This window comes from Pimephales promelas, chromosome 16 (genome assembly GCF_988280905.1).
Source record: "Pimephales promelas chromosome 16, fPimPro1.hap1.1, whole genome shotgun sequence".
Lineage (NCBI taxonomy): Eukaryota > Metazoa > Chordata > Actinopteri > Cypriniformes > Leuciscidae > Pimephales > Pimephales promelas.
In genome coordinates, this window is record NC_142784.1 from 26,132,536 (window position 1) to 26,158,654 (window position 26,119).

Sequence of the window (26,119 nt, forward strand, 5' to 3'; positions counted from 1 at the left end):
CCAAAACATCTTCCTTTCCAAGGAACTCTGAACTCCTGGTTCTGGAGAACCCTGGCATAGGCCTATTAACATTCAAGGTCCACAGCTGGGCGTCGTCATCATCTTGCTCAGAGCAACAGTAAATCAGGTGCGGGCAATTGGCTTTATGCACAGCTTCACTACTTCCTGAATTTCAGCCAGCTCCTTGTTTCCTGTCTGCCATTATTGGACACATTGATTAATTCAAGTGTGCTTGTCCTCAGTAGTCATGGCAACAATAATCAGACACACCTGAATTAATCAATTTTGCCCAATAATGGCGGACAGGAAATAAGGAGCTGGCTGAAGTTCAGGAAGTAGTGCAGCTGTGCATAAAGCTGTTTGCTTGTCTTTTATTGACCAGAGTCCATTTTAGTTTGGAAAACTTTTACTAGCAAGACAGGCTGCATATGAATTAAGTGTTGTTATATTGTTGAATTGACATTTGATTTAAGCAACAGCCGAACGATAAGTCAGTCACATGTTGAATCAGTAGCCATCTTTCGGTTCAGTAAAGTGGATTCAAAAGATTAAAACTTCAGCTAAATCAACAGTTATTGCATGAATGTCACCCACAGGGGTTTCTTCTAGTGCTTCTAAAAAAAGTAAGTAGCCTAAGTCATGCTAACCAAAGAACGCTTTTATTGATTATGTCTTATGGAGTTGTTTTCTTCGGTAGCCTGCAATTATCTGACATTATCGGCTGTATTAAATTATGTTATGTTGAGAAAAAGATCATGGGAAGGGCTGTGACGTCATTGAAGGAGCGAGAGCTTTAGTGAAAGGGAAACTAAACTGATCAACGACCGTTCTGAAAACGGAATATCAACAGACAATTTATTCAGACATTAAGCTAAGACCACAGCTGATACTCACTATATTGTGATTTTACTGAATGGGTTTTTAATGTTAGTGGTCTGCTTCAGTAGGCCTAACTGGAATATATGAGGCAAAACCAGGATGTTATGCAGTAGGCAGGCCTGATTAAGAACACGAGTTTGCTAAATTCTGATAAAGTTAGTTTCATTGAAATTAGTTCATAACTGTAATGATTGCTGGCTGATTGAATGACTGACTAGGCCTGTGTCATTTGATTATTTTAAAAGAAAAGTTTAGTGTGTTTTTGTCTTAAGAACCAGTAAGTAACGTTAGCCTAACGTTACTTGAAATTCAGACTAAGAACAGAAGTGAAATCTGTAGTTGAAAATGTTTAGTAAATTAAAAAAAAAGGTAAGTTAAACTTTTTTACAACTGTTGTGTAGGATATAGCAGCTAACTTTGTGCTGATTTTGTGTAATGTGTGGTGATTTTGTCGTATAAAGGTTGATCTATAAAACAAAGCGAGGCCAGGAGTATGGATGAACCTGTAACAAGTCAGTAACTAAATGAAAAAAACTTATAATAGCCTACTAATTGCTAGCCTAATTGTTGAGTTTTTGCCGTAATCATTTTTATTTGTAATTCAATTCAAAATGAAGGTTCTCTGTCATCCGAGCTCCAGTGCTCGATCTGTCTGGATGTGTTCACTGATCCAGTCAGCACTCCATGTGGACACAACTTCTGTAAGAGCTGCCTGAACCAGTGCTGGGACAAAAGTCAGACCTACAACTGTCCATTATGTAAAGAAACATTCAATACAAGACCTGACCTCAAGATCAACACAGCTCTCAGAGAGGTTGTGCTGCTCTTTAAAGAAAAGTCTGGTCAGAGTAAATCTGAGGTTCTCTGTGACATCTGTGATGATATAAAGATGAAAGCTCTGAAGATGTGCCTGGTGTGTCAGAGCTCTTACTGTCAAACACACCTGGAGCCTCATCACAGAGTCCCAAAGCTAAAGAAACACAAACTGATCGATCCTGTGGAGAATCTTGAGGTCTATATCTGTCAGAAACATGAGAAACCTCTGGAGCTGTTCTGTAAAGATGATCAGACATGTGTGTGTTTGCTCTGTGCTGTGACAGACCATAAGACTCACAACACTGTTTCTATAGAGGAGGAGAGCGAAGAGAGGAAGGTAACAACAGCAACAAATGTTTTTTTTTTACAAGATATTTGTATTGAATGGTGTTAAATCTGTTACGTGTGTGTTTTTCTGTTCTGTCTGTAGCCTCAGCTGATGAAGATGCAGACAGACGTGAAGCAGAAGATCCTGGACAGAATGAAAAGGATTCAAGACCTCAAACATTCAGCAAAACTCAGAAAAGTGAGTCTTACCACAATGTTTTAGTTAAAATTTTTAACTCGAAAAGAATGTTTTTTTTTTTTTGTGTGTAAAATTCCTTTGTAGAATTGTTACATTTCTTAAGAAATAAAAATGGAAACAAATATGACTGTCGAGCTATGCAAAGAAAGTGGATAGCCATAGAAATATCTGACTTTTGTTTGCAGATCTGAGCACATTTGAGCCAGTTGAGATCTTTCCTGGAAGTATATACATTTGAGATTACTGGGATGATTTTTAAGGAATAAATTGATATTAATTATTCAAGTCTTTATTTGATGTTCATTTAATCTGCTTGCTGTCTGGGAGAAACAATAGAATTTGCATTTGTGATTTCTTTTTACTTCGAATATTTAACTGCATCAATTTTATTTTATGTATTATGATGTTTTAATTTTGTGTTGTAAAAATGGTGCTGAAGTAGCAATACAAGATCATGTGTTCCTTGATTTATCAGGAAATATTAGAAAAAGAGAAAGCAGAGGGTATTGAGCTCTTCACTGATCTGATCCGCTCCATTGAGAGATGTCAGTCTGAGCTGCTGGAGATGATGGAGCAGAAGCAGAAAGCAGCAGAGGAGCAGACTGAAGAGCACATTAAAGAGCTGGAGCAGGAGATCACTGAGCTAAAGAGGAGAGACACTGAGCTGGAGCAGCTCGCACACACTGAGGATCACCTGCAGCTCCTACAGGTCAGTATGTAGATCCTTCTGTCTGCTCACATCACAACACAACACTGAGAGATTTCTGCTCTCTCCTGCTGTAGAGTTACCCGTCTCTGAGCAGACCTGCACATACCAGCAGCTGCACTGAGATCAGTGTTAGTGACACTCATGAGAGTGGGACGAATCTAAGGAAAGCTTTGACTCAGCTGCGGGAGACTATAGAAGAGAAACTCAGCAAAACTGGTAAGAGAATCTCAGGCTTATTTTGATAGTAACTATCTTATTCCTTATGTGAGAAAATGGTACATGCATCTCATTAAGAAACAATCATTAATCAAACATACAGTTCAGTCGCATTAAAGGGTCATGAAATCCCCCCTTTTCAGCTCAAGTCTAGCTCACAACAATCTTTTTGAAAAATGCAACTTAAAGGTGGGGTTGACTGCGATTTCACTTTTTTCATTTTAAATAGTGTGTAATGTTGCTGTTGGTGCATGAACAGTATCTGCAAAGTTGCAGCACTGAAAGTTCAGTTTAAGCAGAGATGTCGTCTTTTAAAAATCAGTAAGTGTATTGCCTACAAAAACGACTGGATTGGGACTACAGCTAGGTTATGGTACGTCACTAACCTACACATTTGCATCAACCACTCCCACCGGAATATGCAGAAAAGGGCGTGCGCATATTTCAGCAGCTCATCGAGTGAGTTTTTCACGCAGCTGTCAGGTATTCTGTGTTCGGCTTCCCACGGACGCTGTACTTCGTCAACAATGGATACTATTTATGTTTGATTATGTTCCTGAAAATGACGATCGTAATCTAGCTCTCTGTGCTGCGCATTTTACGGAAGACAGCTTCCAGAATCTCCACAAGTTCAACACCGGATTCAACAAGAAACTGTAAAACATGAAGCAGTTTCAACTTTAAAACCAGAGGCAGCAGTTGTTGGTCCACAACCTGTAAGTAGGCTAAGACTTAATCATTTTAAATGTATTTGCATGTATAATTCCAGACGTAGCCTTGTGTTTTATTTTTTTCAAATGCCAGCGCTGGCTTTATTGCCACTAGGCTATTAGTTATGCTATTTTGTGTCTACAACAAACGCGTACAAACATGAATTTTGTATTTAAGTACTAATGTTGTAAATGTATTTTTCATGTATATATGTTTTATGACGTTATTTTCGATTTGATCAAGAACGTAAACTTGCCAACGCTGTTCGAGTATAACATTAGTAGCCAGTCAGTTGCTATTGTTGCCAGTCAGATGCTATTGTGTAAAACAAACGTGTATAAAGTTAAACAAAATGTAGCAAATTATCATTCAGAAACGTTTATTAAGAGCCGTGTGTGGTGAGGTTCTGTTTGACTCTCTTCATCGCGGCTTTCTCGGTCTGATTCTGCCTCAAACTGATACTGCAGTTCGACGCATATTTACATCTGGACCGGAGCTCATGACGTGCCCGTTTCGCCCTTAAAGGTAATGGGCGTTAACTTTCCGGACAACGTAAGCGACAGTTTAGCCAATCACAACACACCGGGCCAAGCTAACCAATCTGAGCCCACTACGTGTTTCTGAGGGAGTGGTTTCATAGACTCAGGAAGTCAACCGCTCGTTCGAGGACAGAGGAGAGCGCGGCTGACAATAAACGTGAAGTTTATGAAAAATAAGACTTTTTAAAAACGAAAAACCACAAATACATGTTGTATTGCACCCCATAAACACAATCATGCAAAGAAAAAAAGCAGTCAACCCCCCCCTTTAAATGGGCGTGGATAGCTGTGAGAAGAAGGGAGGGAGTGGGTGTGGTATGGCCATCACTGTCAACGGCATTCGGCAATGTCCCATGCAAATCGACTGTCACTAAAAAGCAGTGGTAAAACGTGAGGAGATGCTAGATTTTTTTTTATATATATAGCTGGCAAAGTTGAAGTCTTATAAAATACACCGACACTTTATTATTGTCCTTTCAAAATTAACTGAATGCACTGCTACATATATTAGCCTACAGTAATCGTAATTCTATTTAAAACATATTAATGTAGGCTACACATATAATATAACTTCATTATAAAATATATAGTGGTTTATATAGACACTATAAATGCATTTTAAAAAATTATTAATTTTTTAATTTTATTAAATTTAGTTTGGGATTTCATGACCCTTTAAGGGATTTACTCTGAACTAGACAACTTTCCCTTGTGTCTAAATGTTATTCTTATTTCTTCACATTTGTGTTGCTTTTGTATTTTAAATCAGGGGCTTTTCTCAAAAAAAATTTTAATAAGATTTTGCTGAGTGATTTGCTTCTTTGGATAATTTCTGTCAAGGCATCTGACAAGGTTTCTCCTCTTAGAGAATCTACTGATATGTACGATATCACCACAAACTTGTACATTCATTAGTGTCAGTTATAGGCAGTAATAAGGAAAACACACATAAGCTGATCATATACTGTAATTGTATTGTATTAAAGTTCTCTCATAACATTTATTGTCATTAATCTCCCCAGAGCTGAAGAGGATACAACGATATGCTGGTACAGTCTTTTATTTGATTACATTGTCATGCAATACAAGTTTAAAATCATATACCAAAGTCTACTTAATAAATTATTTTACATTTTATTTTAAATTTGTCATATTGAATAGTTTAGTGATTCAGATCTTTATCTCTCTCTCAGTGGATGTGACTCTGGATCCTGAGACAGCTCATCCATTCCTCATCCTGTCTAATGATGGAAAACAAGTGACAAGTGGAGCTACTGAGCTTGAACTCAAAGACAACACAAAGAGGTTTGATCATTGTTGCTGTGTTTTGGCAAAAGAGGGGTTCAGCTCAGGAAGGTTTTATTATGAGGTGCAGGTAAAGGGAAAGACTAAGTGGGATTTAGGAGTGGCCAGAGAATCCATTAACAGGAAGGGAATGATCACAGCAGCTCCTGAGAATGGATACTGGGCTGTATCTCTGAGGAGTGGGAATCACTATCAGGCTTATGAATCTGCTCCTGTGTCTCTGTCTCTGAGAGTGAAGCCTCAGGTTGTGGGTGTGTTTGTGCATTATGAGGAGGGTCTGGTTTCCTTTTATGATGTGGAGTTCAGATCTCATATTTATTCTTTCACTGGTCAGTCTTTCACTGAGAAACTCTTCCCCTTCTTTTGCCCTTGTAACAATGAAAAAGGTAAAAATGCAGCACCACTGATCATCTCACATGTCAGATAAAATACATTTACACCCAATGCACCAATACGAATATGAAAATATCATTTTAGTGCTATGAATATTTGTTGTCAAACTATGTTTTCCAGATTTTAAAATCTTAATTTTTTTCCTTCTGTTAAATATTCATTGTTTTTCTGAAGGGCCAGGAATGTTTGCTTAAGACATTTTTTTTTTCTTGTAAAATGTTGTATCTAAACAAACATCTGTGTTAATTTCTATAATTCAAGGTGAAGGGACAATCCAGTACACTCAGGAAAAAACATTTCATAAATAATACCATATTTCATTTCTGAATAAAGTTTCAGTGAGGGATAGATACACAGGAACAAAGGTACCAGCAGAATGTATGTATTCTGTTTCAAGTGTATTTTTGAAGTGTATTCATTCATGCATGCTTTTTGAGTCCTTATTTCCCACAACTCCTAATAACTTTTGTGGTGGAGTTTGTCAAGCTCCTCTTTCCACTTTTTCATCTGTAGAAAAATGGGGATAAATGATGCAGAAACTGTCACCACAATTTTGTTTATCATTTAATAATGAATCTTAAAGTAATTATGTTAATAATTATCTGCAAATGCAAAAAGTATGTGAAATATGCAATAAAAGTTGTGACAAAAAATCTACATGATGATCTACCATATTCAGTATAGCCGTACATTTTGATGTTTCATTTCCACGAGAAGAGATGGGAGGAGCTATGACATCGCCACATTTGAAATCTTTCAGTGGATGTAAGACTCAACTGAACAATTTGGCAAAATATAAAACCATTGTTTTCATGAAAAAACAGAACATTTATTCAGGCAGTCTAAGGTGGATGTATGCACCGGTGAAAACTCATACACTGGTAAGTGACATTTTACTGTACTGGTTACTAACTGGAGTAAGTTTGGGTTAAACCCAGGTTTCACTATTGAGTTTGCTTCAATGAAATTGTAAAAAAGACTCATTGAATTAATTGTGAATTGTTTGATGTACATGAATTGCAGAAAAACTGAGCTAAGGGATCACTCTGGACTTATGTTTTACATTTAGATTTGATTTTACTTAAATGTTTTAAATAATAAAAAATGCTGATATTTGTGTTGTGGTTTTGTTTCTTGATTGTTAATCCCCCTTTTGTTTGCAGTGATCTGTAATTACTTATAAATGAAGACCCCAGCTTTCTGATAGACTTGTATCATTGAGGGTGTTAAGAACACCATCATCCTCTATTGATGAACTAGCCATAGCCTTCCAGAGAATATGTTCGAGTGCCAAGACCTGCTCCTTCGAGTCCAAGATCCACTGATGTAATCTCCAAACTGCTACAGTTAGACCACATACCTCAAACTACTGCTAATGTCATTTTTAAAATAATTTTTGAACTCTTTATTTATTTTTTCTCTTAACTCTTTTTGTGTTTTTTTAAAAGAAATAATGCAGACTACTGTGATTCTGTGAAGGTAGCAACACTTCTAGACCTTCTAACACTTCTAAGGTATGCTCATGTCTGTGCTTCTTATTCCATCTATTGGACATTATTGGTAGTGCATTATTTGTGTTGTGATAATTTCTTAAAGGGTTAGTTCACCCAAAAATGAAAATTCTGTCAGTATTTATTCACCCTCATGTTGTTCCAACCCCGTAAGACCTTCGTTCATCTTCGGAACACAAATTAAGATATTAAGATCGCTCCTGCATACAGTCCATAAGCTTCTTGAGGGACTGGCTCTTGCTGTCCCCGAAAAGTCATTAAAGACATCGTTAAAATAGTCCAAGTGACTACAGGGGCTCAATCTTAAGTTTATCAAACGACGAGAACACTTTTGTGCGCAAAAAAACAACAAAAAGAACGACTTTATTTCAACTATTCACTTCCTTCTCCGTGAGCCTGTAGTAAGTTAACGTAGTGTGATTGCGTAGAGCTACGTCACACGTAGGCTCACTATTGGCCGACGCTGGTCATGTGTGTGTGATGCGTGTGACGTACAATAACAGAAGCTTACGCTATTAAACTAGTAACCTGACTTGCGCAGAGGGAGAAATAAACGAATAGTTGAAATAAAGTCGTTATTTTTGTTGTTTTTTTGCGCACAAAAGTGTTCTCGTCGTTTGATAAACTTAAGATTGAGCCCCTGTAGTCACTTGGACTATTTTAACGATGTCTTTAATGACTTTTCGGGGACAGCAAGATCCAGTCCCTCAAGAAGCCTATGGACTGTATGCAGGAGCGATCTTAATATCTTAAATATCTTAATTTGTGTTCCGAAGATGAACGAAGGTCTTATGGGGTTGGAACAACATGAGGGTGAGTAAATACTGACAGAATTTTCATTTTTGGGTGAACTAACCCTTTAACAGTAATATTTCTTAACTGGAAAGTGTTCAACTTCTTTCTTCTTTCTAAGTATTTAAGACAATGCCTCTATTGTTGAAATTAATCAGAGGTGATTCTGTCTGTCTCTATCTCTGGCTATATTGTACTGGCTATATTGTAAAGATGTTAGACAATCACAGCAGTGGCCGTTTACACTGAAGTCTCACAACAGACACGCCCCTTTCAACGGAGCCTTCAAATCAGAGGGCTAAAATCATGCAAGAAATTGCCTTTTATTTCTAAATTATGACTATTTGTATGTGAAAATCATAGTAATATTATATGTGCACTAAAAATGCATTTCATGACCCCTTTAAATGTGAGATGTAAAGGGCTTATGCCTCCATAATATCACACATACACTCACCATGGTCTGGGCCTTAATGTAGACCACAGGAATAAATCAATCTGTATAATCTTAAACAAATGCAGAGATTACCACAATCCCTAATCCACAGGGAAAACAAAGTCCCTGTTTAACTCTACGCCTCCCAGTGATCACAGTGCATTAGTATTTAACTGGAATATGCCACATGCTCGTCTCATACCACTCTTTGAATCTCTCGTGCTTTGTCTGTTCAGTGTGTCAGTGCACCAGTCTGTGTGTGTGTCCGTCTGAGTCAGTCTCTGCTGCAGAGTTTTGACTCACTGATCAGCTCTGCTATTTTTAGCCTCTGCAGCTAACACTCCATCAGGTTACAGCAAGCCTTGCCTTCACCACAAACGGAGAATAAAGGACTGCTTCTGGAGAGATGCTTGTGAATGCCGTCTCTGTTAAATAGGAAGGGTGGGGATGGGTGGTCACCTCAAAACAGTCAACCTCCCATAAACATGCCAGTGTTCCAAGCTCTGGCATTTTAAAGGGATAGTTCGAACTATCCCTTTAAGAGTTTGCTTTTGCCTACAGTCTTGTGTTCCAAGTAAACAGTAAAAAGCGCTGCTGCTGGACGAGGAGGCGGATGCAGATGTGAGGTCATTGGCCAAAAAAAGAAGGCTCTCCCTGAGGACTACACTTTCACCAGCCAATAAACAGAACCCGATCCGCTCGGAGCGCCATCATTCCTTACTGCAGTCTGATGTTTCTGGAACATGAGCACTTGGCGTTCTTTGCTAGATTTTCTGCCGAGTCATTACGTCCCTATACGCCTCATCCTATGGCTGGATATTCCTGCATTTATTCAAGGGATTGTTCGCTTAAAAGTGAATTTCTGTCACCATTTACTCATCTCATGTTGTTCCATAACTATATGACATTTTTGTCATTCTGCTGAACTTCCTTTCTCTGTTTAATCTTCGTGCTGAGGGAACGGCGAGACAAGACGTAGCTATGGCTTTAAGTCTCGTTCTCCAAGAGTGGAAGGTCATCTGAGGACTTGGAACAATAGGATACAGTTATAATCCAGTATATGCACCCTGTGTGTATTTTTCTTTGTAGCTCCTGTCTACATATTTATCTATCAACCGCCGGAGAGCTGGGTAATCAACTGTAGGTTATATTACTCGCCCACACACTCACCAGAGAACCATCCAAACTCTGACAGACCTTAAACAACCTCAGTCAGCGTGTGTGTGTGAGATAAACTCCGGGCCCAGACACTGAATGACACCAGCCCTTCACAGACACACACTTGCACTGCCTCCTCCGCAACTTGAGGAGAGAAAGAGAGAGCCAGTTGCTAGGAGACACGGCCTCCAGTGCAAACACAGAGCCATCTGTCTGTGTAAAGAAGAGACGTAGGGCAACTGAAAGGCTGGCACACTCCCTGGAACAACAGAGGAATGGAGAGCAGCCACCATCTTGTATTTTAAGATCCTCCATATTGAATAATGCTCTTATTGTTATAGTGAGGCCACATGTGGATTTTTACCTCATTTGCACTGTTGAAGGAAGGACTGGGGCGTATCTGTTAATAAAGTTGGAGCTGAAATAAAAAATTTAAACTACAAAACAGAAAAAATACAATTCAAGCAATATTTCGCCCAAAATGGAAATTATTTACACTAATGTCATACCCAATTTGTAGGGAATTCCTTCTTACGTGGAACATAAAAGGAGAAGCAGAATGTCCTAGCTGCTCTTTTCCATACATTGAAAATAAATGGGACCTTGGGTGTCAAGCTCAGTAAATGACCAAAAAAGCAACATATAAATATGACTTGTTCCCAGTATTACAAGTCTTTTTAAAGGGATCATTCTCGCCAAAAATAAAATTGACGTAATTTACTCGCCTTCATGTCCTCCCAAACACATATGATGTAGTTTAAGTGTTTGGTCTCAGGTAACCAACATGAAGGTAAAATGACAGAATTTATTATTTTTTTGGTTAAACCTATGGAGCCCCCCTAGTCCCACTTTGGCAAAAAAATTAATTATAACTATCTTGTGGCCTCAAGATAGTAACTCGTGGCCTCAAAATACTAACTCGTGGCCTCAAGATAGTAACCCGTGGCCTCAAGATACTAACTCGTGGCCTCAAGATACTATCTCGTGGCCTCAAGATACTAACCCGTGGCCTCAAGATACTAACTCGTGGCCTCAAGATACTAACCCGTGGCCTCAAGATAGTAACTCGTGGCCTCAAGATACTAACCCGTGGCCTCAAGATACTAACCCGTGGCCTCAAGATAGTAACTCGTGGCCTCAAAATACTAACTCTTGGCCTCAAGATACTATCTCGTGGCCTCAAGATACTAACCCGTGGCCTCAAGATACTAACTCGTGGCCTCAAGATACTAACTCGTGGCCTCAAGATACTAACTCGTGGCCTCAAGATACTAACTCGTGGCCTCAAGATACTATCTCGTGGCCTCAAGATACTAACCCGTGGCCTCAAGATACTAACTCGTGGCCTCAAGATACTAACCCGTGGCCTCAAGATAGTAACTCGTGGCCTCAAAATACTAACTCTTGGCCTCAAGATAGTAACCCGTGGCCTCAAGATACTATCTCGTGGCCTCAAGATACTATCTCGTGGCCTCAAGATACTATCTCGTGGCCTCAAGATACTATCTCGTGGCCTCAAGATACTAACCCGTGGCCTCAAGATACTAACTCGTGGCCTCAAGATACTAACTCGTGGCCTCAAGATACTAACTCGTGGCCTCAAGATACTAACTCGTGGCCTCAAGATACTATCTCGTGGCCTCAAGATACTAACCCGTGGCCTCAAGATACTAACCCGTGGCCTCAAGATACTATCTCGTGGCCTCAAGATACTATCTCGTGGCCTCAAGATATTAACCCGTGGCCTCAAGATACTAACCCGTGGCCTCAAGATACTAACTCGTGGCCTCAAGATACTAACTCGTGGCCTCAAGATATTAACCGATGGCCTCAAGATACTAACTCGTGGCCTCAAGATACTAACTCGTGGCCTCAAGTTACTAACTCGTGGCCTCAAGATACTAACTCGTGGCCTCAAGATACTATCTCTTGGCCTCAAGATATTAACCCGTGGCCTCAAGATATTAACCCGTGGCCTCAAGATACTAACTCGTGGCCTCAAGATACTAACTCGTGGCCTCAAGATACTAACTCGTGGCCTCAAGTTACTAACTCGTGGCCTCAAGATACTAACTCGTGGCCTCAAGATACTATCTCTTGGCCTCAAGATATTAACCCGTGGCCTCAAGATATTAACCCGTGGCCTCAAGATACTAACCCGTGGCCTCAAGATATTAACCCGTGGCCTCAAGATACTAACTCGTGGCCTCAAGGTACTAACTCGTGGCCTCAAGGTACTAACTCGTGGCCTCAAGATACTATCTCTTGGCCTCAAGATATTAACCCGTGGCCTCAAGATATTAACCCGTGGCCTCAAGATACTAACCCGTGGCCTCAAGATATTAACCCGTGGCCTCAAGATACTAACTCGTGGCCTCAAGATACTAACTCGTGGCCTCAAGATACTAACTTGTGGCCTCAAGTTACTAACTCGTGGCCTCAAGATACTAACTCGTGGCCTCAAGATACTAACTCGTGGCCTCAAGATACTATCTCTTGGCCTCAAGATATTAACCCGTGGCCTCAAGATATTAACCCGTGGCCTCAAGATACTAACCCGTGGCCTCAAGATATTAACCCGTGGCCTCAAGATACTAACTCGTGGCCTCAAGGTACTAACTCGTGGCCTCAAGGTACTAACTCGTGGCCTCAAGATACTATCTCGTGGCCTCAAGATAGTAACCCGTGGCCTCAAGGTACTAACTCGTGGCCTCAAGATACTAACTCGTGGCCTCAAGGTACTAACTCTTGGCCTCAAGATATTAACCCGTGGCCTCAAGATATTAACCCGTGGCCTCAAGATACTAACCCGTGGCCTCAAGATATTAACCCGTGGCCTCAAGATACTAACTCGTGGCCTCAAGGTACTAACTCGTGGCCTCAAGGTACTAACTCGTGGCCTCAAGATACTATCTCGTGGCCTCAAGATAGTAACCCGTGGCCTCAAGGTACTAACTCGTGGCCTCAAGATACTATCTCGTGGCCTCAAGATATTAACCCGTGGCCTCAAGATACTAACCCGTGGCCTCAAGATACTAACTCGTGGCCTCAAGATACTAACTCGTGGCCTCAAGATATTAACCGATGGCCTCAAGATACTAACTCGTGGCCTCAAGATACTAACTCGTGGCCTCAAGATACTAACCCGTGGCCTCAAGTTACTAACTCGTGGCCTCAAGATACTAACTCGTGGCCTCAAGATACTATCTCTTGGCCTCAAGATATTAACCCGTGGCCTCAAGATATTAACCCGTGGCCTCAAGATACTAACTCGTGGCCTCAAGATACTAACTCGTGGCCTCAAGATACTAACTCGTGGCCTCAAGTTACTAACTCGTGGCCTCAAGATACTAACTCGTGGCCTCAAGATACTATCTCTTGGCCTCAAGATATTAACCCGTGGCCTCAAGATATTAACCCGTGGCCTCAAGATACTAACCCGTGGCCTCAAGATATTAACCCGTGGCCTCAAGATACTAACTCGTGGCCTCAAGGTACTAACTCGTGGCCTCAAGGTACTAACTCGTGGCCTCAAGATACTATCTCTTGGCCTCAAGATATTAACCCGTGGCCTCAAGATATTAACCCGTGGCCTCAAGATACTAACCCGTGGCCTCAAGATATTAACCCGTGGCCTCAAGATACTAACTCGTGGCCTCAAGATACTAACTCGTGGCCTCAAGATACTAACTCGTGGCCTCAAGTTACTAACTCGTGGCCTCAAGATACTAACTCGTGGCCTCAAGATACTAACTCGTGGCCTCAAGATACTATCTCTTGGCCTCAAGATATTAACCCGTGGCCTCAAGATATTAACCCGTGGCCTCAAGATACTAACCCGTGGCCTCAAGATATTAACCCGTGGCCTCAAGATACTAACTCGTGGCCTCAAGGTACTAACTCGTGGCCTCAAGGTACTAACTCGTGGCCTCAAGATACTATCTCGTGGCCTCAAGATAGTAACCCGTGGCCTCAAGGTACTAACTCGTGGCCTCAAGGTACTAACTCGTGGCCTCAAGGTACTAACTCGTGGCCTCAAGATAGTAACTCGTGGCCTCAAGATACTAACTCTATCTTGAGGCCACGAGTTACTATCTTGAGGCCACGAGATAGTTATAATTAATTTTTTTTTTTTTGCCAAAGTGGGACTAGGGGGGCTCCGTGTAAACCTTTAAGAAAGAACATTGTTTTGTGAACAAGGAAAGAAATTTAAGTCATTATTTACTGATTTTTTTTCTCGGCCATTGTTTTTAAATCTCGTTTGTTAATCTCATTGTGATTTGAACAACATGAAGGTGAGTACCCAATCACCGAATTAATTATTTTTAAAGTGCCAAGAAAAATAAAAACATTAAGCAAATCAATCAATATTTCCGTTTTATTGACATTTTATATCAATGTTGATGAGAGTTCCAATAATATCATAATTCTCTCCTCATCCATTTATAAAAAAACACTACAGTTGAAACTTCTTACTGGAATACAAAAGTAGTAAATTTTGGTGTCCAGACATAAAGCGATAAACAAATGCAGCAACTTAGTCCCTGACACGGATGAAAATCAGTTATGGTGAATAAATACATTTATACACATATATATCCACGTATCAATTCAAATTTTGTGCCAATTAAATACGTCAAGAAGTTTGTTTTTCCACTACATACAACCCAACATGCTACCATTCGTTAGGTCAACTCATTTGCAGTTGGGTCTTTGGTGATTTTTGGTGTCATTTAGTTACAGAAGAGCTACGATAAACACTATTTTTAGATTAATTCTTTTTTATTTTCATTTTAATAACCTAATGGATAGGCAGTGTATGGTCTCATCTTAGGTCCTTATTCCCCATAGAGTCCATAAACACGCAAAGAACAGTCGGTACGAATTAACACAGTGTAACTGGGACCAGCACAAACTGTTGGAACATGGAACACAGACACAAAGATGTCCCGATAAAACGCCTTGTAAACTGCTATACACAAAGGTTTACATTCACGTAATTATGAGCATGCTTCAGTTAGATGGTCGTTTTATGCTAAAAGCATTTCAGTAAAGTTCACTCTACCCTTCTTTAAGATGCGATCACATTACAGCAAAATTTCAATTGTGCAGCGATGTATTAAACACAGCTCACACATCAGTCACTTTCAAACCAAGCAGGTTTCTGTTGGTCAGCGCAGTGAATTCGCATAACCAACTTGAACATGAGGCAACTTTTTCGCCCTCACGTGAAACACATGGATTGAAATGACTGGATTGAAATGCGAAAATACGGTTCGGACGGTTTAAAGGAATAGTTCTCATAGTGCATTCTCTCACTTTTGGGTGAACTACTCCTTTAAGCCCTTTGTGTTGGTCCATTCAGAGATCTATCCATGCCAAATCTCCTCGCTTGCGCAGATGGTGCTGAATTCGGATAGGTCAGCCTGATAGTTTCTCACTAACACAAAGTGGAGAAAGTCCCATCAGCTCGGCGAACTCGTGACCCTGATCCTGCCAGGCACAACGTGCCCTCTGAGCCCTGCCTTATGTCATATACGTGCATGAATAGAGCCGCTTGTAGTATAAACAGTCGGGCTGAGATGAGCGTGAGAGCGTATGCTGTTGTTTTTACACACATATGTCTGTACACCTTGTGTATGCATTCATGTATCTGTGAACTCCCATGTGCCAGGGTGGACACACACACACACACACACACGCACGCGTGCGCTCTCTCCTCCAGACACACAAAGCCCCCCGGGGCGGCCCGCTCTCCTGATTTGGCTCCAGCTAGAGGCGTGTGTGTCAGCAGGAGATGGAGGGTAGAAGAGGGTTTAAGAGGGTAATGGCAAACCAAAGTCAGTCATTCACCCACGCATTCACCATCCACCCGTCATCTGCTTGCTCTCTCCAGGACGCTCGCTCAGTCCCAGCCGTTGTCCTTGATCATGTGGGCGAGCTCGATAATGAACTTGCCCTCCTTGTACTTCTGACTGCTCTCAAAGGCATGTTCCTGGGGGCAGGAGGAGAGCGAGAAACCATATTGACCGCAGGACTAACTTGGATGTGAAACTGAAAGTGAAATTTATGGGTTAATGACAGACTGTTCACGATAAAAAGGAAAAATCGTTAATGTTGGTTTCATTTAGTTTTAAAAAACTTTCATGGCAAAAAAAAAATTGAATCACTCTAAAAATGTCATGTGGTGTAACCTTCAAATAAATTATATTTTTGTTCCACCTTGAATACATGTGAGTGTACACATCTTAATCATTATTAGCAAAAAAAGTTGCAATGCCATGCAAAAAGTATCTTTACAAATATCATGAATTATTGATTAAAAATACATTACGCTTTTTGGGGAGTCGCACCACATGACATTTTATTAATAAATAAACGTATGCCTCAATGCCGAATTAAGCGACTAATGCCTCAATAAACTCCTAATTACTGCTTATTAATAGTATTAATAGTTAGTAAGGTACAGTGTATATATATATATATATATTATTATTTTTTTTTAATGCATGTTGGTTGGACCACAATTTTGTCAAAATATTTTTTTTTCTAAGAATGTCATTCCTTTAATTGGGCTTTTTTTCTTCATTATTGTATCAGTTTTCAGACCTTCATGACATTCAAAAACATAATTAATTTTAATTCAGTAATTAAAATCATGGTCATCATAGAAGATAGGTCAAACCATTTCACTACAGCATTAAATATTTGTCCTTTCTTTTTATAGCTGATGGATGCAGGCAGAAGGGAGCACTCATCAGATTTCTGGAGAAGGGCACTGGGTCAAGCTTCTCTGAAACGTCTGCATTCACACTGACAAAAATATCTGCCGTATTTATAAATAACCAGGCCACTATGGGAACGTATACTTGTTGGGAACGTAAACTCCATGTCAAGGGCGACCGGAAATCCACCAGCACCGAAAAAACAATCGGCATGTGGCACAGCTGCTGATTAAAAATGGATACCGTGCAAGGAATGTGTCCTGCTTAGACAAGCCTTTATGAGCAAGCTTGAACTCGCAATGTCATGCATATTAACAATGTGCTATTATCTCGAGTGATCGTGACTCTGGTGACTTTTCCGGTCAATGTTAACATGCAAACATTCAGTTTCTTCAGGTAAATGGGGCAGCAAGTAGACTATTTGTTGAGCACGGGACTTATGGGTGTAAATGGAAAGCTTTAAAGGAATAGTACACCCAAAAAATTAAATTCTGTCATCATTTACTCCCCCTCATGTTGTTTCAAACCTGTATGAGTTTCTTTCTTCAGTGGGGTTTAACATTTTTTGGACCCCATTGACTTCCAAATGGGCAAAACAGTTCACAGAAGAAAGAAAGTCAGAATTGTCATTTTTGGGTGAACTAATGTGCAGTTATAATGTTAGCCAAAGTATCTCGCACATCATTTATAAATCAGTTGTCATTTTCCACCCTATCTACACTGTTTTTAATACTGTACATTTAAGACTACTATATGTAAATGACCTGTGTTATGAGGTGATGTCACTTTTATGTAAATGTACTTTAACTTTCCATGTGTTGAGAGGATTTCCTTACATATTTCCACCCCAGTGTGGTTTTGCAGTTCTCGCAGTAGATGTCGGCCACCGCATGAAGCCCCGTGAGCAGGACCCTCTCCTCTGCAGGGCCACATCCCACGTTAACCCTGAGGAGACCAGAGAGACACAATCACGGAAATGAAGATATAGACAGGTATAAACGTTCTATTCATCAACGAATCCTAAAAAATTAAATGCATCATGGTTTTCACAAAAAAATATGAATCAGCAACTATTTTTAACATTGATAATAATAATAATAATAATAGCTTCTTGAGCAGCAAATCAGCATATTTGTCAGTGTGGGTTTTGTTCCTTGTTCTTGTCTGTCATGTGATTCCCTGTTTGTCATGTGTTCCTACCATGTGTCCACAGCTGTTCCTCGTTTTTGTTTATTAGTCTCCCAGGTGTTTCTTGTTAACCACGCCCCCTTGTTATCTTGTTTAGCTTGTGTGTCTGTGTATTTAAACCCCTGTGTTTCAGTTGTTGGCTATCGGTTGTTGTTTGATATTATGCTGTTACTAGTTCCCTGTTCTGAGTTTACCCTGGTTTATTTATTTATTTATTTATTTATTTGTTTGTTTGTTTGTTGGATTATTAAAGTGCTTGCGATTGGATTCCATCTCTGCTTCGTTCTTGCCGTATCATAACAGAAGACAAGACACATGGTAGGAACACATGACAAACAGGGAATCACATGACAGACAAGAACAAGGAACAAGACACAAAACCCACACCGTGACAATATTAGACTGATTTCTGAAGGATCATGTAACACTGAAGACTGAAGTAATGCTGAAAATTCACATTTGCATCACAGAAATTAAATACATTTTAAATATAATAAAACAACCATTTTAAGTGTAATAAAAGTTTTCACTGTATTTTTGGTCAAATATAAGCAGCCTTGGTGAGCAAAAGTCTTTTTTAAAACTGTAAAAAAGCTTTCAGCGGTAGTGTATATGCGCACAACTGACATGTCAAACTCCTTCAAATAACAGAAATGTACAAACAAATATTCACTTAAAAACACTTACACAGAGTTGAAGAGATAAGCTCTGCCCTGACTTCCTTGAAAGGACTAAAAGAAAAAAGAGAATTGCATGTGATGTCTCACTTAAATGTGAATCTGAGCTTTTCATCCGTGCAGAACTGATGTGACATTAAACAGCATGTGTTGATCTTCCAATCTGTGCGCTTCTCATATGCTTAACAAACATGTTTGTTGGTGTCGTCAGGTGGTGATTTCTCCGCTCTTTAATCACCTTGGAGATGAGTTCGTCGTGGTTGGCGAGGTGTGCTCTGCAGTGGATGCAGCTGTAGGTGCGGTGGCAGCTGGGCAGGTACGCCTGGAAGGTTTTGGAGCGCGTCATGGTGACCATGGGCCGGGTCGGCGGGCGGTGCAAGAAGGGGCTGCCGGCCCAGGTCGGCTCACATGGGAAGCACCGCAACACACAGGTGAGGGCCGTGGTGGGGCGGGGTGGGAGGTATACACCTGCACACACAGGGATGTCCTGGGATGAGCATCACAGCTGTATAGATTGCATTGCACTCTTTTTGTGAGCGAACTCTAAGGCCCCGTCCACACTACTGTGTTTTCGTTTAAAAACTGAGAATTAAAACGAATACGATCTCCGTCCACACCAGCGTTTTATCCGTGTATTAGAATTGATATCCGTCTACATTCAAATGACTGAAAACGCGGATCACGTGACCATTTACCAACACTGGGCATGCGTAAACAGGAAACGGATTGACGTGATGGGTGGCTGACGAATCAGGGAAGGACACGTCATGACTGATGACACCCAATCATAGAGACAAGCGTCAGCCTCTGCGTTTCTAACGTCCTCCGTTTTGTCCCGGCTTCACTAAAACGCCCTCCGGAGATTCAAAACGCAAAACGGATAGGTCTTCGTTTTTTCTGTTTTAGTCTGGACAGGAGGTGCAAACATAGCAAAAGGTCTCCGTTTGTAAACGAAAATGCAGCAGTGTGGACGGGGCCTAAGTCAACCAGTGCTGTAAATTTGAGGCGGGACTATCTGTTGAACAAGGTTAGATCACCCCTTGGGTATGGTTAGAAACTATTTATTCAGAATCTACAATGCAACTGAATCTACAGTGTGAATCACACAATTCTTAAACAAATTGATCTTATAAGCAGGAGCTTTTTTAGCTCAAATATGACCATACAGTGCAACCATTGTAGTTTAACAAAGTGTCCCACACGCGCACGCATCCTAAAAAGTGAAGTCAAAACAGCCCCCTGGTGGCTGGGTGCAGTATAGGTCTTTAAACCCACCCTCTCCATGTAATCGAATGGAACACAAGCCAAATTACTCTTTCCCAAAGATGGTTTCTGCCATTTTAGTTAGTTCTCATCATGTAAACATGTTCAAGTGTTAGTTTTTCCATTGAGTTTTGTTATGATGAGTTATTGGGCGGGAACTTGATGTAACGGCTCAACTTCAGGATCACTATAGTATTACGCAGACTCGGGCTCCGAACGATGCAATCAGCAACAATCGCTACTGGGAAATTTTTGCTTCATTTTTCTACAGTGGAAGGAAGAAGAGTTACGATGCCCAACTTTTTTACAGTGTACGTCGTCCACAAATCTCGGTGACCAAATTTAAAGAATCAGAAGTGGAACTGGAAACATTTAATTTCTCATGGTTCCCATCCCTAAACTTTGGTACATAACTTGCCCTACACAGTTTACATTTAATCAACAAAACCTTAAATCCAGTGTTGTTGTTGTTAACTAAAACTGAAGTTACTAAAAATCATTTTCATTAATTGAAATAAAAATGAAATCAGACAAAAAAATTAAGATCAGATGAAAAACTCAAAAAACCTTCAAAAATAGAACAAATATATAAATAATACCAAAACAATACTTCTTACATCATGTGGCTTGTTGAGGAAAAGTGTGCTGTTACTTTTCTAAGCGATCAGATACTTTGCTGTAGGGTCTTTTAACTTGGGCCAGACCTGGTGAGAAAGACATTGGGGTGGCCACTTTGGCCTGATCATATACTTTTTCCATTTTGTTCACTTGTGGTGCAGAAATTGCATGCTTCCCCTTTAAGAATGTCCAGTGGTTAGCATCTGTTTTTATGCACCAGTCTGATGCTTTATTGTTGCATTGCTCTCTCAGGCTTTGTTGAGGATGCAGGGGTGAGCCCATCTTAAGATCCCAGAGCAAAAAGGCGCTGCAAAAATGTTCTGTCCATTGTTTTTCCGTCAAAGCGTGGGGTTGGGGAATAAAGAGGCTACTGATGGATCGAAGCGCTTTCCTACACAAACACACAACCGTCGGCTGGGGCAAACGCTTGTACTTGTCCACAAATAAACTCTCTAGCATTCTGGTGACCCGCTCTCGCCCCAATTCCACACTCTGGCCCATGCGGGTATTTTAGGACTCTGCGAGTTTGCTCAGGACATGATGCTGAAAAGGACCCATGGTGTTTCCTTACAGTTTACCGTCAACCAAACGATGCACTTCGATACACTGCTATAACTGCATAATAGATGAGATAATGGATTTCTCTTTCTCTCGCACAAGCTTTGGGAGAGACAAAGTGGCTTTAATTTGTTCAAAGTTAATACTGGTTTCGTCTATACATGTTTATTGTATTTTAACTGAAATGTAAGATGTTTTATACGTAAACATCAATAAATTTTCATTAGAAGCGTGGAAACCTAATGGTTTACCAGTATTTCAGAGAGATGTAAACTATCCTTTGAGACTCAGACTCAACGCTGAAGGAACCAATGACTAAGAAACAATCAAATCCAACATTTTTTCCTGGGATTTTGTGTTTGTATCCCTCCTTATTTAGGCAGCTGCAAACTGAATCCAGTTTTTGTATTGCCATAACAGGCAGATCAATAAAAGCAAAGGAAGAGAATCTCAATGTTTCATCAAAGAGACAAAAACAAATTCGCTGAGCTCTGATCCGTGAACACTGATGAACCTTCAGACACAACCAGTTCAAATACTGATCACTGATCCACACATAAACTGTGCCACAGACACATCAGCACATCTTATAAGAGGCCTTATAGTAATTGTATGTTGAGTTCAAGAGATTAAACTAGAGTGATCGAGGCAGAAGATTCAATCAGATTGTCTAAGCTGTTCTGAGTGTTTTTAGGGTTTGTGAAGAGCACACAATAGTAAATATCACAAATACCAGCATTAAAGGTATTTAATTCACCCAGAAAATACAATTCTGTCATAATTTCTCCCATTTCATTCCAACCCCATTCACAGCTCTTTCCTTAACAACAGTTTTACTGACTAGGTCTGTTTGTCATGCTCCAAAAATTACAAAAAGCACCATAAAAGGTGTATAAAAGTCCCAATGGCTTGAGCGCTAATATCAACCTGGAGCCCAAGATTGGTTGCCCACTGAAGCTAAGCAGGGTTAAACCTGGAAAACTGGGTTGAAGCTGGAAGAGGAGATAGTGAGGCCAGCAGAGGGTGCTCATACTGTGGTCTATGGGACACTATACTGTGAAAAAAGAACAGTCCTTTGGATGAGACGTTAAACCGAGGTCTTGACTCTCTGTGGTCATTAAAAATCCCAGGACGCCCTTCAAAAAAAGAGTAGGGGTTTAACCCATGGGACACTGTCCATCACCATGCCCCCCTAATCATCCCATATAATGATTGACTTCATCACCCAATCTCTTCTCCACCAATAGGCTGGTGTGCTATGGGTGTTATGGTGCACTATGGCAGCCATCACATCAACCAGGTGGTTGAGGAGATTCCCCCTTCCATATGTAAAGCGCTTTAAGTGCCAAAAAAAGTGCTATATTTTGACTTAATGAATTATTATTATTGTTATATTCCAAGGGCCTGTCCAAATACCCACACTTGCAGTCTTTGCACTTGACTACATCTATGATGTATTTCCTGTATTTGGCCCGAGAGTTTAAGTGGGCGTGAAGACTGCAAGTGTGTGTGGAAACTTTTGATTAGCTACCTGATGATTTATGTACACATTTACACACCCAGAATTTAAAATAAATTTCTATAGCTGCATTTCAAATTTCAAACCAATTTCGAAGGTCGATTGAGTCACCGTGGCATGACGAAGGCTGTCCCAGGTCCGATGCAGCCTCGAAATGCGTCATTTGTTTAGTGGGCAATGAAAGATACAACTGATGGATCTTTCGCAGCCTAGCCTATCCTGGAATTCATTGCGCGCAATTTTTGAGAGAAATTGCCACGTTACACTTTTTAAAATGTAATTATTGGGGTTTAACTTACTCAATCTAATGTGTCTAATGATACAAATGTAACAATTCAAATGTTGAAATATCTTACCTAGATACGATTTTATTTAGTTTACATGTAGACAGGGTTTGAACGCTGTTTTGTTTTTAAGAGGCTTTCGAAGTTGCTAGGTGACAAGAACCGTAGGCTAGACCACCCTATTTATAAACTCCTGGTCCGACCTTCATGGACTTTGAAGGAGTCCTTCGAAGGATGCAGCCTTTGAATTGGGACGCAGCTTATATGTCTGTTCAGTAGTATGTAACAGACGACAAAATTGAATTGTGGTGCTTCGAATTAAGTGATAAAAAAAGGTTGTACAATACTAATCTTTGCAACATTTTATGTTTAACAACCAAATTATATAATATCTGATTAATTTAACTTAAACGTATTAAGTTAGCTTAATTGAACATGACGCATGATGGGATAGACTTAACCCCAAATACTGCTCCGAATCAGAATTGGAGATCGTTTGGTTTTAGTGTAAGTTAAGGGCACTGAGTTTTGGAGATTTTTCAGACTTGGGACAGTCAAGTGTCCAAGACTGTGTGGGTATTTGGACAGGCCCGCAGTCTTCTGAACCCAGACTCTTTGCTTTATGGAAAGAGTTGCGTAAATATGTTTACTTTTGTGTTCCATGAAAAAAATAACAGCATATAAGTCTGGATAGGCATATGGCAGTTTTCCATTACCAGTACCAGTTTGGCTCGACTCGACTCAGCTCGCTTTTCGCTCCGTTTTCCATTGACAGAACCGCCACAAATAGTACCCGCCCGGTCGTCATAGCGACGCCTTTCGTTCCTCGTTGCCCCATCAAGCTCTTGCTGGATCCTCTCTTCGGCAACCAAACAAAGGAAAGTCTGCACCTCCTTGTTTGACCACGGCGTATTCTTCCGAGTTGCCATAATAATAGAAGTAAGTTTAGTAACTATCTCTGGACAAACTATTTAAAAAGGGCGGGGTTATTCTGGATACTCCATCTGGCGTGTACAATGATGACGCAGTGAATCTCTGACCAATCAGCAGTCGGCATTGTTTTCACGTCACATTTTAGTATCGCCTCAGCTCGCTCAGAACCTCGCAGGAGGTGATAAAAAAAGTATCCGAAAGCAGGTACAGGTACAACTTTTACACAGTGGAAAACCAAACAAAGGCGAGCCGAGCCGAGTCGAGCTGGTACTGTGTTGTGAAAAAGCACGTATAATGGGGAGCACTGTAAATAATGACAGGGTTTACATTTTTTGGGGAACAGTACCTTTAACTTTTGTTAATTTCCCCTTTAAATTAATATCCCGGGGTTACCGTAGTCAGCCGTATCCAGTCCATATCCAGATCAGATGGTGGACCAGCACCAAGTAGACACGACCACAACGCAGCCCTGAATGTCAGCAGAGATCCTGCCTACTAGACAATCCCCTGCGAAGGCCTCGTCGACACGACAGCCATCGGCACAGATCCACAAGAACCAGACAAGACCACAGACCTATGACCAGCTTCGTCTCCATACTGGCGGGATGAATCTGATCTTCAAGCAAAAGGAACTGGATGAAATATTTGAATGCTTCCAATCCACAATCTGATTTCTGACGTGTGATGCAGACTGAATCATTATCACACTATGTTTGTCTGTTGGCTTACTGAGCACTGACTGGGCCTGGTTTCTACCAAGTCCCCAACCGGGTTCCTTGCCACTGTCGCCTTAGTTGGGGACACTCAATATTCAACAATATTATTGATTTCACTGCACTGACAGTATTGAAGGAGAAGTGAACTGTGCTGGATGATGACGTCGCTGTTTTCTGCAGAACTGCTTTATGAACTAATTTAATGATTGATGATCTTTTTTTTTACAATAGAACTGAATCAACACTGAACAGCTGAACAGTGACACTATTTTCTTTTAGAGCTGCTGTACAGCTGAATGTTTGCATCACTGAATCATTTTCCTGTTATCACTGTAAAGCTATACTTAGAAACTATTTGTATTGTATTGTATAATGCGCTATATAAATAAAGGTGACTTGACTTAATGTCTCTTGCTGAATGCTCTGACAAATTTGTTGTGACAGAGGGGTTGTTGTAGCACTCATCACTTCAAGGCCTGTGCAATGCAAGGACCTTCCTTATGTAACCAGAACAGCGCTGTCAGGGATAACAGCAGCAACAGAAAGAGAGGAAACACATCCTTGAGCTGCGTCCATCCCTTCACTGGCTGTCCAGCCTCTAGCGTCTTATTTAACAGTCCTTTTGGTGATGCATTTATTGTAATTACTTCGAGATAAGATTCGTAATCTGGATTTCTGACATGATTTTTGAAACTTTCCCCCCGACAATCTTAATTTTTAAGAAAATTATTTTGGAAAATGGTGTAATAGAATCTTACGTCATAGCAAACGATTAAACAAACAGCCCATGTAATTTCCTGAGTGGATCATGAAAATTAAAATGTTCTGCTTTTTGTGATTATCCATTTCTGATGGCTTGTATTTGCATTCATATGCAGTTTATCATGCAAAGAGTGTCACGGTATAATACCATAGCTTAAGACCTGCAGGAAAAAAAATATTGAAAAACATAATCCCTGTCAACCGGATTGGATTTGACAGTGTTTCAGAAATTACTTGTCAGCATTCAGGCTCTCTGAATTCGATCGTGTAAGAGCGAGAGAGCTCGTTGAAAAATAAAACAGGAATCAATTCTTATTATTGTTTCATGCAATAAGTCAATGTTGGAGTGCTGTGCTGGACTAAACCTGATTCACTGACAGCAGACACTATGTGGGGCTGAATTTCAGCCACACTGCACTACTGGCACTGTTTCCTCATTGGAAACATGCAAGCATGTTTTCAAATTTGACCCCTGACAACAGAGCAATAAACAACATTTAAAATGAAAAAAAATTAAGCCAAATACAACATACTGGAGCAAATCGACACTAAACATGGCAGTAAAATATGAGACTTGTTGAAATATCACAATATCACACTTAAAACATGTTGATAACTCAACCTACTGCTTAATGGAGTTATGTCATTAAGCTCCAGCAACTCATACTCATCAGTACTAACTAGTTAGGGAGCTTAGTAAGTTTCAAAACACAACCAATATAATAAGTTAAAAGTTATTTGTGGTTAGAATTGTATTGGTATAGTAGGTCAGTTATACTGAATAAATATTAAATATTAGATAACGTTCAAATATTCTAAATGTCAAAATTATTTTTTATTCAATTCTATTAACTAATCTATTCTGTTTATGCCGAATATTCTATT

The 26,119-nt window shown here is 40.2% G+C and overlaps 2 protein-coding genes and 1 long non-coding RNA gene across 5 annotated transcripts; 2 read left to right on the forward strand and 1 right to left on the reverse strand.

Annotated features, from left to right (window-relative positions):
- The first annotated feature begins 363 nt into the window (after positions 1–363).
- Positions 364–7,210, forward strand: LOC120479013 (E3 ubiquitin-protein ligase TRIM39). 2 transcript variants are annotated; one of them, XM_089121349.1, is made up of 8 exons: positions 364–623; positions 1,341–1,391; positions 1,497–2,032; positions 2,126–2,221; positions 2,697–2,930; positions 3,005–3,146; positions 5,419–5,445; positions 5,590–7,210. In XM_089121349.1, exons 2-8 carry the CDS (start codon positions 1,373–1,375, stop codon positions 6,126–6,128), a joined length of 1,593 nt encoding a protein of 530 aa, XP_088977475.1. In that variant the 5' UTR covers positions 364–623; positions 1,341–1,372; the 3' UTR covers positions 6,129–7,210. The 2 variants fall into 2 exon arrangements, with proteins under 2 accessions (XP_088977475.1, XP_088977477.1); XM_089121351.1 differs by lacking the exon at positions 364–623 and adding an exon at positions 789–1,248.
- Positions 7,211–7,512: 302 nt separating this feature from the next.
- LOC120478608 (uncharacterized) lies at positions 7,513–24,875 on the forward strand. Of its 2 annotated transcripts, XR_005622751.2 has the most exons (5): positions 7,513–7,608; positions 16,719–17,708; positions 18,158–18,222; positions 18,793–19,012; positions 24,155–24,875. It is a non-coding gene; the product is annotated as an uncharacterized LOC120478608 (long non-coding RNA). The 2 variants fall into 2 exon arrangements; XR_016146894.1 differs by lacking the exons at positions 7,513–7,608; positions 18,158–18,222 and having other exon boundaries at positions 17,571–17,708.
- Positions 14,352–18,953, reverse strand: ypel2b (yippee-like 2b). Its single transcript, XM_039670558.2, has 4 exons — positions 18,820–18,953; positions 18,592–18,635; positions 17,553–17,661; positions 14,352–15,986 (listed from the first exon to the last, which is right to left on the reverse strand). Exons 1-4 carry the CDS (start codon positions 18,934–18,936, stop codon positions 15,897–15,899), a joined length of 360 nt encoding a protein of 119 aa, XP_039526492.1. The 5' UTR covers positions 18,937–18,953; the 3' UTR covers positions 14,352–15,896.
- Positions 24,876–26,119: the final 1,244 nt, after the last annotated feature.

Bases quoted from the DNA above. Each gene is read 5' to 3' on its own strand.
- LOC120479013 (XM_089121349.1), top strand. The intron at 2,033-2,125 runs GTAACAACAGCA...TTCTGTCTGTAG, and splicing joins AGGAGAGCGAAGAGAGGAAG to CCTCAGCTGATGAAGATGCA. The intron at 5,446-5,589 runs GTACAGTCTTTT...TCTCTCTCTCAG, and splicing joins GAGGATACAACGATATGCTG to TGGATGTGACTCTGGATCCT.
- ypel2b (XM_039670558.2), bottom strand. From the start codon at position 18,936: ATGGTCACCATGACGCGCTCCAAAACCTTCCAGGCGTACCTGCCCAGC. The intron at 18,636-18,819 runs GTGATTAAAGAG...TTTTTCTTTTAG, and splicing joins ACGACGAACTCATCTCCAAG to TCCTTTCAAGGAAGTCAGGG. The intron at 17,662-18,591 runs GTAAGTGTTTTT...TGGTCTCCTCAG, and splicing joins GCTTATCTCTTCAACTCTGT to GGTTAACGTGGGATGTGGCC.